The 16,457-nt window shown below is 46.1% G+C and overlaps 1 protein-coding gene across 1 annotated transcript in view; it reads right to left on the bottom strand.

The window, feature by feature from the left end:
• Positions 1-16,457, bottom strand: part of NR5A1 (nuclear receptor subfamily 5 group A member 1) — a 50,817-nt gene that overhangs the window by 17,945 nt on the left and 16,415 nt on the right. The window contains exons 4-6 of the mRNA XM_051979622.1: positions 15,137-15,768; positions 7,663-7,782; positions 2,849-2,996 (exon numbers count right to left, since the gene is read on the bottom strand). Of these exons, the coding sequence (XP_051835582.1) occupies positions 2,849-2,996; positions 7,663-7,782; positions 15,137-15,768 (900 nt within the window). The remainder of the gene's footprint in view (positions 1-2,848; positions 2,997-7,662; positions 7,783-15,136; positions 15,769-16,457) is intronic.

Consider the following 16,457-nt stretch of genomic DNA (forward strand, 5'->3'; position numbering starts at 1 on the left):
GTTTCTATCTTCATCTTTTGATGATTCCAAGTTCAGCATGATTTCCAATATGCCACCCACCCTTAGCACTTTCTTTCCTGCTCACTACTTAGTAGCTTGGGGTATGTCAAAGTAAGAAACAGTTCCTTAAGAAGACTAGAACTCACCATTCGGCAAGTTTTCATTCTTAAAAAACCACGTCTACCTACTTAGTAGCTTGGGATATGTCAAAATAAGAAATAGTTCCTTAGGAAGAATAGAATTTACTATTCCAGGTTTTCATCCTTAGAAAACAATCCTTACCTTCTCCAAATCAACAATTCACTCCCATTTTCCACAATTACCCCCCAAACACCTTACTCCTCCCTTCAATCACCTCCCCACCACATCTGCCCCACATCCAAATCATTCCCCAATTATTTACTCCCCAAATCATCCCAATTATAAATACACACAATCATTCCTATTATAAACAATCTCATATAATAAATATCTTTTCTAAGCATTAGCAATTGAATGTGCCCATAATCACACACATATAACCCAACCCACCCCAAACTGCTCACAAACAGGAAGAAAAAACTAGTCTTTACAAAAATATTTATAGCGGTATTATTTTGGACAGCAACAAGTTGATAACGAACTATATACTCAACAACTGGGGAGTGGCTAAATAAATTGAGATATGTTGATATAATGAGATATTATTGTTCTTGAAGCAATAATAAACAATAGCATATCACTAAACTTTGAGGTCAGGAAGAACTGGGTTGGAGTCCTATATATAACATGTAGTGGATATGTAACCCTAGGCATTAATAAAATAATAATAATAATAAACGTTATCTACTTTAAAGTTTGCAAAGCACTTTACCCAAATGTGTTAACTCATTTGATTCTCACAACAACACTGTGAGGTAGACACTATTATTACCCTCATTTTATAGATCGTGAAACAGAGGGTGAGAGGTTATAGGATTTGCCCACAGCTGATCAGTGTTTGAGGCTGGTTTAGAACTCATTCCTTCTGATTTCTGGCACTCTAAGCACCCTCTACCTGCCCCAGGCAACTATCTAATTCTCTAAATTAGGCAGATGTTCACCAGCCTTGGCAGTTCACTGAGTACTCTTTACACCAAAGAAAATAAGGACGGCTCCTCCTAAAAAGGTGGGGAAGAACAAGAGCAAAGGGAAAGGAGGCTGGGAAAGGTACATATGAAAATTTTAGAAAAATATGGGAAGCCTGGAATGAAGTAATACAAAGAGAAGTGAGCAAAGCTGAGGAAGAAACAACATTCATATGAGACTACCACTGTGTCAAAAAAGACAATATTAAATGACAGCAAAACTCCGGCTGAATACAATGGGTGATGCCGTTGCTTCCTGGGCTTGTCAAATTTAAAGCACACAGCATTCCCTTTTTTAAAACAAACAGCAAATGACAAAAGGATACAATTGTACTGCTATCAATCATAAACACCCCTTTGTGTTGTTTTGCTTTTCAGGGAACTCACTTTGTGATTTGTTGGTATGTTTGTTTTATAGGGAATAGCTATGTTAAGACAGAATTTATTCATTTAAGAGGGGAAAATCATCTATTTACCCACCCCGCCCCCAACCTTCTCTTCTAAGCTCTTCCCTCCAACTAAGCTGGACAGGTCCGTTCCTCTGCACTCCCACTCTCAGCACTCACGTCTACGCTTCCCCCACTCCATGCTTCAGTCCTCCCTCCCCCCTTCTCCAGAAGACTTCCCACCTAGCCTTTGAAAGCCAGTTCAGCACCAACTTCTCCCAGAAGCCTTCTCTTCTGGTCTCCACTCCCCCCCCTCCCCTTCCCAGTTTGGTGATAATCTTTCATATTACCCTGTTTTCTAATACTGCAATGTATTTGTCGTATAATGTTGTACACTGGAGATAATCTGGATCTTATTTTCCTGCTTGATGGTAAAAAGGCAGGAATCTAGTCTCTAGATTTTGCATCTTTCCCAGCCCTGGGTGTGGGGTTCTGCTCAGTGTTACTTAATAAATGTTTGTTGAATGGATGAATCAATGAATGAATCTTCCTGCCCAACTCAAATCTTGATATCCATAGCAAAATCTCCAAACTCCCTCCAGAATACTTGACATTCTGCAACTAGGAGGTGGCTATTATGTTAGCCCACTGGCCTTTGGAATATGGCAGAGCCAGATTGGGCCCCCAGCCAAGGCTTATGAATATCGGACTAACCCCCTATCACTTGGAGGGTGTACGGGCTGAGGGAGTGAGAGGAGGGGGTGAGATAGATGTCTTTAGTGTAGCCTGTGCTGAGACCATCTGTGTATCCTTGCTAAATTGCTCTGGATATAAGGTAAACAACTAGACCTCATTGTGAAGGGTTGATTGACAGGCCTGATAGATGCCTGCCTGACTCCTCCAGAAGAAACCAAATGGCTGAGGTTTTTCTGTGAACCATGTTTCCCCCAGTGTGGGGGGACGGAGGAAGGAAATAGTTTTCCAATATCAAAGAAACATGAAATATTAGAGCTGGAAGGCACTTTAAATAAGAGAATGCCAGCATTAGAAGGAATCTCAGGATGTAGGATGATTGAACAAAAATCAGAATGTTTGAACTAGAAGAACTCCTAGAATAAAAAATTTTAGAGTGGAAGGGATCTAAGAGATTATCAAGTCTAATTCCCTTGTAATACAGAGGAGAAAACTGAGTATCAAATGAGTTAATAATAATACATTCAAGGTCACAATAACTCTGATTAAAATCTCGGTCTTCTGACTCCAAATCACATTGCTCAACACCACCCCCCCCTTTCCCATCTCCATCCAGTACTCTGGTCCCATCCATACCCATCTCCCACCCAGCTGCACACTCACCAAGGCTGAAGAGGATGAGGAACTTCAAGCAGACAAATTCCTGCCTGTCGACTTGTAGAGAGTGTAGCTGCTGTACAAGCTCCTGGGCCCGGAGAACTAGGCTATGGAGAAGAGACCCAGCCTGGGCTGCCACTGTTGATAAGTCTACCTGGAGTAAGAGGAAATAGGACTCAGGATCAGAAAGAAGCCACCAGGGCCTTTTACCCAAACTAGAGGGGGAGACTGGATGATGTGATGTGATTAAAAAAAAAAAGATTCTGCATTTTGAGGGAGAGACCTGGCTAAAAGAACAAGGTATGTCAGTTTTTCCTTTGGGTCTCATCTACAAAATGGGCTAGATTCCCTCTACGGTCTGATCTTGTCTGGCTCTGAATCTGTGATCTGAAGAGGAATATTTGCAACAGAGACCACCACACCTATTCAAGAGGGTCTAATTCTCTTTTTCTCGTGGTGACTTAAAAAAAGTCATCAACCCAATTACACCTACATCCCACTATGGACACACAACCCCCTCTAGAAACTATGGTCCCTGGACAAGACACAAACATTGTCCCGGCCTGGGCTGGGAGAGCAGGGAAAGAGAATTTGTACCTCAATTTTATCCACTGACTAATTTCATTTGAAATCATTCAAAAGTTTTCTGGATATTAGATCTGGGAGAGAAGGGCAAGAGGCAGCAGTGTAATATGTATAGAAACCTGGCCTCGGAGTCAGAAGCATCTGGGTTTGGGTTCCGTCTCTGACCACACTAGCTGCATGACTCTGGATGTCATTGAATCACTGTTTCTTGGACCTCTAGGCAGATCTAAGATTCTAAGTTACACAGCAAGATTGTGTGATGATCTTCAGCAGTGCAGTGATCCAAGACAATTCCAATAGACTTGGGAGGAAAATGTCATCCACATCTAGAGAGAGACCTCTGAATGCAGATTGAAGCATACTATTTTCACCTTTTTTGTTTGCTTTTTCTTTCTTGTGGTTTTTCCCTTTTGTTCTGATTTTTCTTTCACAGCATGACTAATATGGAAATATGTTTTAAATGAGTATACATATATCAGATTGCTTATTGTCTGAGAGAAAGGGAAGAAGAGGGAGAAAACATTTGAAACTCAAAATCTTACAAAAATGAATGTTGAAAATTGTCTTTACATGTAATTGGAAAAACAAAATACAATTGAAGGAGAAAAAAAAGCTCCTAAGTTACAGAACAGCTGCTTTTCTGAACTGGTAAAGGATGTTTCTTTATCCAGAATTCCCTTCACCAATGTAATCATAGATTCACATTCCCTCCAAAAATGAAATCTGGAGATTTTAGAACATCAAATTCCTGACTTGGAAAGGACCTTAAAATATAGTGTTTGAGCAGAGGCATAGTATGTCAAGTAATAGAATGTTAGGGCTCCAAGGAACCCAAGAACATGACTGTTAGAGATGGAAGGGCTCTGAGAATACAGAATGCTTGATGAAAACAAAACAGAACGCCATGTAATCATAATATCCAAGCATGTCATGGAAAAAGAAATGAAATAATGCATTTTCCCCCTTCCTTGCAGAGCTGAGTTGACTCTGAGTGTAGACTATCAGACTGTCTATGTGGGTTAATTTGACTGAACTGACTTTTCCCCCTCTTTCTTCTTTCTTCTTTGTTACAAGGGAAGGCTCACAGAATAGAGGAGGTAGGAATATTCAGAAATGAAAATGAAAAAAAGATAAAAGATCTCAATAAAAAATCTATTTTTAAAAGAATGCAGTATGCTTGAGCTAGAAGGAGCCATAATATAGAATGTTAGACCACAGAAAGAACACAAACTGTCAGGGATCATTAAAATATAAAATATTAGGGGAGAACTCAGAACACAGAATGTTAGGACTGAATATAGAATGTTAGTGTGAGAAAGGACCTTAGAGATCATTTATTTCCACATCCTCAATTTACAAATATGTAAACTGAGTTTCTTATCTAAAGTCATACAGTAGGTTAATGGCAGACCTGTGAGCATTTCCAGGTCCTCATAGTTTATGGACCAGGTCCAGAAGCCAGAAATCAGGAGGTCCAGGAAACAATTCTGTACTGTTACCACCATATTCAGTCTATCCAGTTCTACAAGGGACCAGGACAGCCCCTCTCCATCCCCTTTCTCCCAGCAGGGAATCTTGACATTTTGAAGTTCTGAACTCCTTGTCCCTAAGGTTCAGGGCAACATCTCCCATCTTTGGGATGGAGGGATAAAGAAGTAGAGCATTTCTCTTCCTCAATCCCACCTTTTCTTTCCTCAGTTTATCTTTCTTTCCCAGGGTCCTCCCAGAATCTGAATCCAGAATACCTGGATTGTCCCACCTAGTTCCGTGACATCATATTATATAGAAATTACATATTACACATCATATTACATAGAAATGGAAAATGGCTCTCCCCATCACACAGCAAGTCAGTAATGGAGCTGGGTCTCCAGGATACAGAACCTTGCTGAGCCCAGAGAAATATGGAAAGAGAGGAGCTGATGGGCGAAGAAGCGGAGAGAAATGCTTACCACCAGTCCTTGAGACCTTTTCAGGGAGGGTGGTCTATGCTGTCAAAATTACATTTATAATACTACTACTAAAAATGCCAATCTTCATTTTAATATAACAAATATTGACAGATGTATCTCACATAAACAAAAGCTCTTCAGTTTTTGAAGACTCTGAAGGCGCTGTGAGACCACAGCGTTGGAAAGCTGCAGATCGAATCTAAGCACTCTAATTTTAGAGATGGGGAAACTGAGGCCCCGAGGGGTGAGTGGCCCCGGGAAGCGGCAGCTCTGGGTCTGGGTCTTCTCCCCCGGATCCCTCGCCTCCCGCCCTCGCTTTGCCGCCACAGCCCCGGCCGCGGAGGCAGGCAGGAGCCAAAGCGGCAGTGGCTGTACCCAGAGCTGACACTGCCAGTTTCTGAAGGGCCCTCCAGGCACAAAGAGCCCTGAGCCGCCGTTTGCTGTTGTTTGTGCATCATTGTACCTGGTGAATGGGAGCCGGGCTCAGACTGAGCTCCCTGAACAGGGTCAGCAGCCCGCAGCTCTCTGCTCCTTCCAACACAAGCCTACCAGAAGGCTCACGGGCTCACGCCGACCCACGCGTGTGCTCACCCCTCGGCGCCGCGTGCCCGCTCCCCGACCAGCGGCAGGGCACGTGCCCACACTCACGGCCCGGGCACCCCGGCGCACACGGTGGATCCATGTCCGAGGACCCCCTCGGAGCCGCAGGGCCTTCCTGGCCACGGACACACCTACAAACTCACACTATGAATCTCAGACAGAGAGCTCTCCCCAACGCACTGGAAATTACGTTGGATAGGAGAGCAGCCCTGAGTTCAAATCTCGACTCATCAACTTACTTCCCTCGCTGTGTGATCTTTGCGCAAATCACTTCCCTCTCTGGACCTCAGTTTCTTCATCTGTAAAATGAGGGAGCTGTACTGGATGACCTTTAAGAGCCATTATTCCAGTTCTAAATCTATAATTTGTTATTGTTTAGCTTTGTCAGAATTTGTTGGATCACATCATGATATGGACTTTTCTTGGCAAACATAGTGGTTTGTCTCCAATGAATTAAGACAAATAGAGGTCAAGTCACTGACTGAGATTTGAACTCAGATCTCTCCGACTCCAGATCTAGCATTCTATCCACTGAGCTACCTAGCTGCCGCCAAAAAACAAAAACAAAACCCAGGAGTTAAGTGACTTGTCCAGGGTCATACAGATCCTAAGTGTCTCTGACTCCAGGTCCAGTGCTCCATCCACTGAGCCATCTAGCTGCCCTGTGGTACTATAATTAAACACACACACACACACACACACACACACACACACTATACACTTATTTTCCTTTCTCATTTTTTTCCAAGTCAAGCCTCCAAATTGGGAGATAAATGATGCTGGAGAGGGTCAAGACTCCATCTCTGAAACAGTCATGTCTAAGATTTTAAATTAGGAGGTGGTGAGGGGCTGGTGAGAAGGACCCCAGACTCTCTTTGAATGTAAAGCTCTCTCACTAGATGTGTTCCCGTGAAGACCACGTGGCAAGTTCTGGATCATAGCATTAAAGGGATTCATTTGTGGAATAGAGATTGGACTAGACATCCTCAAAAACTTTTTCCAGCTCTGAGACTCCATACTGCAACCATCTATGTTGTGTGATCTGTTGTGATATTGCCACTTGGCAGTTAACCACTTTTGTGTCTTTATTTTCAGTGCTATGGAAAGAGCCCCAGACTTTAAGTCAACAGATCTAGGTTCCATTCTTCCCTTCATTAATAGATAATTAACTGTCATTTCCTTTGCTCATGCTTTACTTTCCTCATCTGTAAAATGAGGCTAGCAATTCCTGCACAACCCACACAAATCTCAAATGCTTTGGAAAAACAAAATAATATATTAATATTATTATAAATTAATAATTATAAGTAATCATGTGAATATATGATTAATTAATATTTAATAATAATATATCACATTGAAAATTTTATTGAGAAACCTGAACTCTCTGGTTGCTAAAGGGGAAAAAAGGGAATATGTAAAAGTAGAGGCATATAGAAGGGCTATACCTCAATTATTTCAAACAGGGGAATTGTAAAAAAAACAAAAACAAAAAAATTGAGTAGAACAGAGAAGAGAAAAAAAAATTCTGTTCCTTTTTGGAATCTCATCCTTTAGAACTTCATATCTAGAATACAAAGCCTAGAGAATGGCAGGTCCCAAAGTATTGCCAGGAATAGGGGGAGAGAGAAGGAAGGTGGAGATTATAAGAGAGGGTGAATGAGAAAGAAGAAAAAGTGGTACCTCCTGGCCAGTGACCAGCAAAATGCTCCCCTCCTTCCCATGTTGAATCTGTCTATAGATGTGATCGAAGACAAGCAGTTCACTCCAGCAATTCTGCAGAAGTTTCATCTGATCGGCCACCTGTCACAGAGACACAGAGACAACCAATTGGTCAGCTAAGCACAAGCTGCGAGTATCCCCAGAACCTGCAGGGGAGGTACCAAGTGTAGTGGTGATTGTAATGTAGTGGAAGGAAGACCAGACCCAGGAGCAAAAGACCTGGGTTCAATATCCCTCTTAACTTGTAATTGTGAACCCCTCAGGTTCACAATCGAAGCCCCCTCAATGGTGACTCCTCCTCATTCCCAGCCGTTATAGCATAGAATGTTTGTCAGAACTGGAAGGGACTTCGGAGCATGAAATGTTAGGGTCAGGACAGCTTTGAGAATATAGAATATTAACATCGGAGGATCTCAGAACAATAACAAGTCAGAACATAGAATGTTAGAGATGAAAGGGACCTCAGAAAATAAGAACATGGGCTATAAGAGATTAGTGTTGAAGACAGCGTGGGAGATGATCTGATTCCAGTCCCTCATATTATAGATGAAGAATGGAGGCTCAGAGGAAGGGACCAATCCAAGGTCACATAATGAATTAGCTCTGCTTTTCAGTGCATGAATGGCCACCTGGTGGTGGCTAAGTCCCTTATGTTTTTTTGTTTTTTTGTTTTTTTACTGAGGCAATTGGGGTTGAGTGACTTGCCCAGGGTCACACAGCTAGGAAGTGTTAAGTGTCTGAGGTCAGATTTGAACTCAGGTCCTCCTGACTTCAGGACTGGTGCTCTATCCACTGTACCACCTAGCTGCCCCCAAGTCCTTTATGTTTAATAAGATTGGCTAGCAGACCATCCACCTGCCAGTCAAGAGCCTGGAAGCTTAGCACTAAGCAGGGGGAACAGTGTGCCCTCCCTCACTCTCTCATGCTCCTTCTCTTCATTCTCTGTTTTTCCTCTCCCTTCCCTTCAACTGTCCAGCTCTAACAATTGAACAGGACACTAAACAGAGCCTAAAGCAGGGGACCATTGGCTATCATTCCTGTTGAAGGAATGATGCTATGGAGGTCTTACCTGGTGAATTGTGGGAGCCAGGGCTCTAGAGACAGAGAGGGAGCCTCCATCCCCAGGGCTATTAGTGCTGGAGCTGAATGAGATGAGAGATAAAAAGATCTCCTGAAGCCAGGAGAGGGGAAAAGGGTCACTGTGACCCAGGGATGCGGAAACCCCAGAACAGCTACTGCATATAAACTTCTATCCTAGAGAGCAGTGCTGGCAAAAGCCAACTCCAGCCTTATTCACCCTAAACTCTGCCTCTCCTTCCATCCCTCCTTAGCTTAGGACAGTCTGGGGATAGGAATCTGGAGAACTGGGTTCTATTCCAGCTCTGCCATGAATCCTAGAAATTGTTTCTCTTTTTGGGCCTCAATTTTTTTTAATAAAATGAGGATACTAATCCTTGTCTCCCACACAAAGTGGCTCTGAGAACAGAACAAAACTATACTTGGGAGAGGTACTACTATATAATTAATAATAGACATCTTCGCCACAACAACCTTATGAGGGAAACAGTGGAAGGATGACTATCCCCATTTTAAAGATAAAGAAATTGAGGTCCAGAAAAGGTCAGTTCCCTAAGGTCACACTGCTAAACTTGAACCTGGGTCTCCTGTCTCTCAGTCTAATGAAAAAGGCAGAGTAGCCCTAACCCAATTCATTATAAGAATGCTTGTAGTGACTGACTTATTCCTACAAATTCCTTGGACTGCAATGGGAGCCTATTTCATTCTCTCCTTCTTGCTTCAGTTTCAACTCATCTCTATGCTTAGTTAAGAAATGGATCAATGGAACTTTCAGTCAATCAGCACAGCATGAAATGGAAAAGACCATCAACCTGGGAATCAAAAGACATGATATCTAGTCAGGAATGTGCTAGGAAAGGTTAGGGTCTGGGTGTGCAAGACACATTATAGTTTAGTCTACTGCATTATTCATATTTTCCCGACCACTTTCTTAAGTCTAGACAGTCAACAAAATCATAAATCAAGCCCTGATTTGTCAGTATTTGCTGACTTCTGAGTTGTAAACGCTCACACTGAAAACTGAAGAATCCAGTCATCCTGATGGCTTCCCTGACTCTAGTCCTGTCTCCATCATTGATTTACAGAGACTTTGGCCGAGTCACTGCCTTCACTGGACTGGTATCCTCATTCTATAAATGTAGAACAGATCATCTCTAAGTGCCCTCCTCCAAGCTTTCACATCTATGTTCTTCAGTCCCTTCCAGTTCTGACATTCTATGTTCTAGGCAGTCCCTGTCCAAGCATCATATGATTCTGTGAGTCTTTTGGAAGGCAGGTGACTGGGACCCTCATTTAACCAGAGGCAATTGGTTTAACCTTCATGAAGCTCAAGTTAAAGGTTATTTTCCTGTCCATCCTTCCCCCTGTGTACATGCCCTTCCCTCCCCCAAAATGTATATAAAAATAGAAATTTATAGCCCTTAGGACAAAGTTGGCCACCACTCCCCTGGGCCAGCCCCACTCCCTACAGCCTACAAGTCCTCCTCCCTGGACTAGGGGAGGCTGCAAATCTTTCCCTGCACCTTGACACATCTCATCCCGTCTCGTTCCAGAAGGGTATTTATGGATGTCACGCTGACCTCGCTCCCGTCGCCCCCACCCCTGGCCTGCCGAGGGCCTCTCACAGCAGACCAGCCCCCCGAGCCCCCTGCACCCTCCATGCTCTGATTAGTCTCCTTGCCGAAGGCCAGCTCGGGTCTGTAATTCTCGGGTGGTTGACATGCTCCCGGCTGGCCCTACAGAGTGGCAGGCAGGGGGCTCATTTGTCAGAGACAGACTGACAGAATTACTGCCCCTTAAATGAAACCATATATCTGGGGAGTTAAATCTGTTGCCAATCGTGGCTCCGGGGGGCTTCAAAGGCCAGACGTGGAGTGTGAACTGATGTCAAAAGGGGCTATTAGCCATAACCCTCCTCCCATGGTCCTCCCCTGCTCTCTTTTCAACCCCCGCCCCTTCTTCTTCAGCTTTCAGAATAACACAGGGTTTGGGCAGGGTCGGGGCAGGGAGGAGACTGGTTGTAACTCTCGTGGGCAGTAGGTACAACAGTAGTGGACAGGCTGTCTGAAAATAAGAAGTTAGAATGAATTCACTCCCAAGAACTTTAGGGGAATCAGCTTTCACCTGTCAGCTAGCAGAGGCTCGGTGCAGCTCTGAGATTTTATGTTCTACAGCCCAAATTTTTTTTTTACTACTACGTTCTAAGGCTCTTTCTACTACTAACATTCTAGGGCCTAACCTCCTTTCTCTGAAGTCCCTGTCAGCTCTGGCGGTTAAAGTTCTCTCTCTTTTTGGAAGTTACCTGTGCAACAGATGCTCGGGGGAGTAGATTAGCCAGATCCTCCTATAAGGGAGTGAAGGCTGGGGTCTGAGATGCTTTGCCAATTAAGGAATGGGCAGGACCTTCCAGCTGCCCCCGCCCTCATGAAGCCTCTGCTTCCTGGGCTGCTTAGCCCCACCAGGTCCCGGCTGGAAAGAACGCGCATGTGGCCCAAGCTGGGAGAAGGTTCTGGGGGCCAGAGGGGACTTAGCTGCACAGCTATTTTAACATCCCTGTCCTACACTATGAGTGGTGTCCAGTGGTGTGGGGCGCTAGTGAGGTTTTAAGAATATTGTAGAATGCTCTGAATGGTGTTTCTTGGGGTAAATGCTGACCCTGGCAAAGGGAGACAGGAAGCAGGAAGGCCCAGTCAGTAGAAGAGGAAAAAACACTCACCAAAGTGAGAAAGCCCCGGATGGGAAGGGCTGGTGGGGATGGCACCTCAGCAGCCACCCTGCCCTGAAGTCCAGGGTCTGCCTCCTCTGCTGCCCTCCAGATGCCTCCATGCGGCCTGGGCATGGGAAAGGACCAAGCTCCTCCGCGGGAGAGATGTTTACCTCCCCTGGAGTCCATGTTTCCTAGCTAAGTTGCCCCCACGTTACACCTCGCTTCCCCAAGCTCCACATTCACTTCCAGCTATGAAGTGTGACTTATCCTGGCAGGCACGGTTCCTGCCCATGGGCTCCAGGAGCTCCGGGGACATCTGGCGGCCCCCGAGAGAGCGAGACACAGAGCGCCCTCCGTCCCCCCCAGCCTTCTTTCTCCCAGGATGCACCCTCTGGAGTCAGGTACCTAAGACCCTCCCCTGGTCCTCGCCCCCACCCAAGAGCCCAGCCGCTCTCGAGAGCCCTCTGTGGGACACCCAGCTGTGCCCCCTTGTCCGGCTGTGGGGCTCTCTCGCCTACAGCACCAACAAGCGCCAGCCTAAGCTGCGCCAGCCCCAGAGCCCACTTTGGCCCCACTGTTTACAGTCCCAGTCCAGGCACAACAATGTCCCGGCTGGAGTGAAGGGCAAACACTGATAGGCCTGAGACAAACAGCGCCTGCCCACGGGGACGCCTCCCCCCGACGTCCTGAAGCCAGCCGAGCCTGAGTCTCTGGCAGCCGGGCCGCCCACCCGGGCCCCACCGAGGACAGGGGACCTGAGAGGGCGAGACCCACGAGTGCCCTCTCGGAGTTCATATCCCTGTCCCTCAGTGGTGGAGGCGTGAGCTCCCACCGCCCCTGAGAAGGCCCGCTCCATCTCCGGGGAAGTTCTTTATTGTGTCTCGGCTGTCTCTGTTGCCTCCCTTCTTATCTCAGGCTGAGGGACAGAGGATGGAAGGGAACCAGCCCAGGAGTTGGGGGAGCACTGTGAGGCAGAGGCCAGGCTGCCTTTGCCAGAAACTCTATCAGTAGGAAGATCCCAACTATTCTCTTCTCCTCATTCCTGTTCCTTAACACATCAAAAGCTCATTTCTCTCGGAATTCATAGGATCACAGAGATAAAAGCAGGTCATCTGATCCCAGCCTTCATCCTAGAGAAGGAAGAGCTGCCATTCTGAGCGATCCTCCCACCCTGTCAGAGGGGGGACTTGAACCCGGCTTCTCTGACTCCGGAGGCAATGACTTTCCCACCGGGCCACGATGACTCTCCACCAGCTCACTAACCTTCTGGGCCTAGATAAACCTATCTAGAGAACTGAGAGAATTGCTGAGGCCAGAAAATTCATCTACATGAAGTCAGCTTATCTGTCCCATCCTCAGTGAGGCTGGTCCTGGCTCAGACGCACAGCCCATCAACAAGTCCCAGGCCTTTTGGGTTAGCGGGATTAGTCAGAGCTCACCTAAACACGGCCTTCAAGAACTAAGCATCAGAGAAACCTGGGGAAGATTTGAATGAATTGTAGGCAGAGTGAAGAGAGCAGAACCAGTGGAACAATATACAGTAACACACATATTATGTGTATGCATATAGAAAACATACAATAATAACAACATGTTTGTGCATATATAAACATGTGTATGTATGCAGAATAATACATCTATAGATAGACATGTGTATATGCACATGCCAAACATATATGTGTACATGTGTGTTGGATATAGCCAGTGTGGGGATGTAGCCATGTATATACACACAATTATATATGTATAGATTTTTGTTGCCTTTTCTTTTTGCTGAGGCAATTGGGGTTAAGTGACTTGCCCAGGGTCACACAGCCAGGAAGTGTTAAGTGTCTGAGATTAGATTTGAACTCAGGTCCTCCTGACTTCAGGGCTGGTGCTCTATCCACTGCACCAACTACCTGCCCCTATGTATAATTTTTGATATGGCCAACATAGTAACTTGTTTTGCTTATCTATGCAAAGTTTTTTTTTCTTTTTCAATTGGTGTGGGGCATTAGGAAAGAGAAAATAGATTTTTACATGGAAAAATAAATTTAATTTTTATAAAAAGAACTCAGTCATGCCCACATAATAATAAAGAGTCAGAGACAATGAATTAGATTAATTCCCTCCAAATCTTTGCATGGCACCAATAATCTCCTTCTCCTAAGAGTATCTCCCAAAGATCAGAATATGTGGAAAGGGTTCAACCTAGAAACCCGAATACCAGCCATACTTGATGGTCCATAAGTGAATTTCCCACTTTGTACAGCAGAAACAGGCAAAATTTGAAAACCTTATTGTTTCCTGTTCTGTTTTCCAGCTCTGGGCAAAGCCAGGCAGGCAGAAGAATACACAATATTATAATCCCTTTCCATAAGCGCAGAAGACCAAAGGATCAGGACCCTATCCTGGCATTTACAGTGTTCCGAGAAGCTGCGTAAAGGGGAAACCTCTGAATCGATTCCACCTCTTCCATCAGAGAATCCCAGATAGCAGAGATCCAAGAGACCATATATCTGAGCACCATCTCGGGAGGCATCTCATCCAAAGCTCTCATTTTACAGATGAGGAAACTGAGGCCCAAAGATAGTGACTCATTTAACAGGACATAATGAATGAATGGCAGAGTCAGATTGGAGACCTGGTCTCCCAAATACTCCCAATTCATTCCTCTTCTCACCACAGTATATATCACAAAGATACACAGAAAACAACAGAGATAGAATAGCCATTGGATTGGAGGACAGTTGAGACTTTCTGCTTCAATTTTTGAATTTAAATAAATCAAAGAGGGAAGGAGAAATAAAAATAGGAAGAGCAGGAGGCACAGAGGAGATGGAAAGAGAGAAGGGGAAGAAGGCAAGGGGAGGGAAAGAAAGAGAGAACTAGGAATAGTGGAAAGAGCAAACAAAGACTGACTGACTACTGCTAATTGCTGTCTGATTGCACAAGTCACTTAACCCCTATGGTCTCAGTTTCCATCTCTGAAAATGAGGATCCTGAGTTCCTAAGTCCCTTCCAGCTACGCTAAAGAGAGGAAGATAAGAGAAGGGAGAGGGCACAATCCCAGAGAGAGCTGGAGGGAAGAAATCAAAGAGAAACAGGAATGGGAACAGAGATCTGATTGGCTCTTTTCTCTGTCATGTCATAGGAGCACAGGAAGGGACCTTGGAGGTACTCAGGTTCACACCTGCCATTTGCCAGCTGGAGGATGCAGGCAGGACCTGAGGCCCAGAGGAGCGACTTAACTTGGATAAGCTCACCCAGATAAAAAGCAGCAGGGGGATCGAGGTGCCCCGGAGGTCAGGAGAAGCTGACTTTAAACCCAGCCTCAGACACTTGACACTTACTAGATAGACCCTGGGCAAGTCACTTAACTGGAAAAATCAACAAATAAAATAGCAAACAGCAGGATCAGAAACACAGACCCAACTCCTGATTCATGCTCTTCCCATGCTACCTCACACGATGCAGTGCGCACTTGTCTTTCCCAGTAGGATCACAGATTTCTGACCTGAGAACTACCAGAAAGGAAGAAAGGGATTGAGGAAAAAGAGAGAGAGGAGGAGAGGGATCAAGGGAGAGAAAAAGAGAGAGGTGAGAAGAAAGGGGGGAAAGGGGAGCAGAAGGGAAGGGATAAGGAGACTGTTGGCCTGGGCCACTCACCTCCAGCTCCTTGAAGACCACACAGCTCCGAGCCCATTCAACAATTGAGAAGAGAGTCTGATCCGCCATCTTGCACATGAGGCCGAAAGGCGTGGGCCGGTCAGGCCGGCCCTTGGCGGGCTCCTGCAGGCAGGCCAGAATTCGGGCCTTGAGCTGGCCTTCGTCAGGCTCCAGCTGAAGCAGTTTGAGGATGAGCTCCGGGACCCCTGGCAGGCTGGGGCCACTAGGGTAGGGTTCGGGGTAACCATAGGGCGGGGCCGGCTCATGGGGGCTGGCATAGGGCTCTGGGTACTCTGACTTGATGGCACGGCCAGGGAAGGCAGGGTAGAGGTAGCCCGCCAGAGGGCCGTGAGTGGGCACAGCCATGGGCAGCCCCGGCGGACCGTAGGGGCCCCGCTCATAGTCACCAGGCGGCCCTGCAGGCGGGGCGGGGGCCAAGCCCTTGGCCCCCGGGTGGAGGGCCGGCGCCAAGGGATAGTCAGTTTGTGGAGGAGGTCCCATGGGCGGGCCCGTTTCAAGCTTGAATCCATTGGCTCGGATCAGGGCCTTCTTCTGCTGTTTTAAGGCACGGTCTCGCTTGTACATGGGACCAAACTTGTTTCTCCCACCTCGCATTCGGTCTGCCCGAACAGCTGTGCAGAAGGCAAGAGGGACCTCGTCAAGCAGTCAAGTGAGCCGAGAGAAGCCCCCAGACCCCCTTGGCTCAGTCTCCGTCCCCCACCCAGCCCTGGCTCTTAGGGGCTAATAAGTGAAAGCCTGACGCTCCAGGTCTGCGGCGGCCGCTTCTCCCCAGGGGCCTCCGTTTCTCATCTAAAAAGGAAAATATCGAACCCTAAGGGTCCTTTCCATCCTAGCATTCTGGCTAGGGAGCTTGGTGTTCAGTTCTAAGATCCTATGTGCTAACATCCCAGGTTCTGACCATGTCATTCCTCTGCTCAGAATGACTTCTTTGGATCCCAGCAGCCTCTAAGATAAAATACACATGCCTGAGCTTGGCATTCAAGGCTCCTAGAATGTGGTTCCAACATCCCCTGCTCTTGTTTCCTTTTGTGAGCTCTGTTTTCCAGCCAAGCTGTACCCCTAGGTATTCCTCAGACCTGACATTCCCTCTCTCACCTCTGGCATTCTCAGACACCATCCCTTATGCCTACCAGCTGCCTCCTCAAATATGCTTGTCAGAATCCTCATCTTCCTTCAGCTCAGCTCAGCTCCTACTTTCTCCACTAAGGCCTTGCTCAGACTTCAACACCAGCCCTTCCCCCCCCCCCCGACTTTCCTTTCTCTTCAAATTAGTTTTGTTGTTGTTGTATTTCTTTTTTAT

Source organism: Antechinus flavipes, chromosome 2 (genome assembly GCF_016432865.1).
Source record: "Antechinus flavipes isolate AdamAnt ecotype Samford, QLD, Australia chromosome 2, AdamAnt_v2, whole genome shotgun sequence".
NCBI classification, from domain to species: domain Eukaryota; kingdom Metazoa; phylum Chordata; class Mammalia; order Dasyuromorphia; family Dasyuridae; genus Antechinus; species Antechinus flavipes.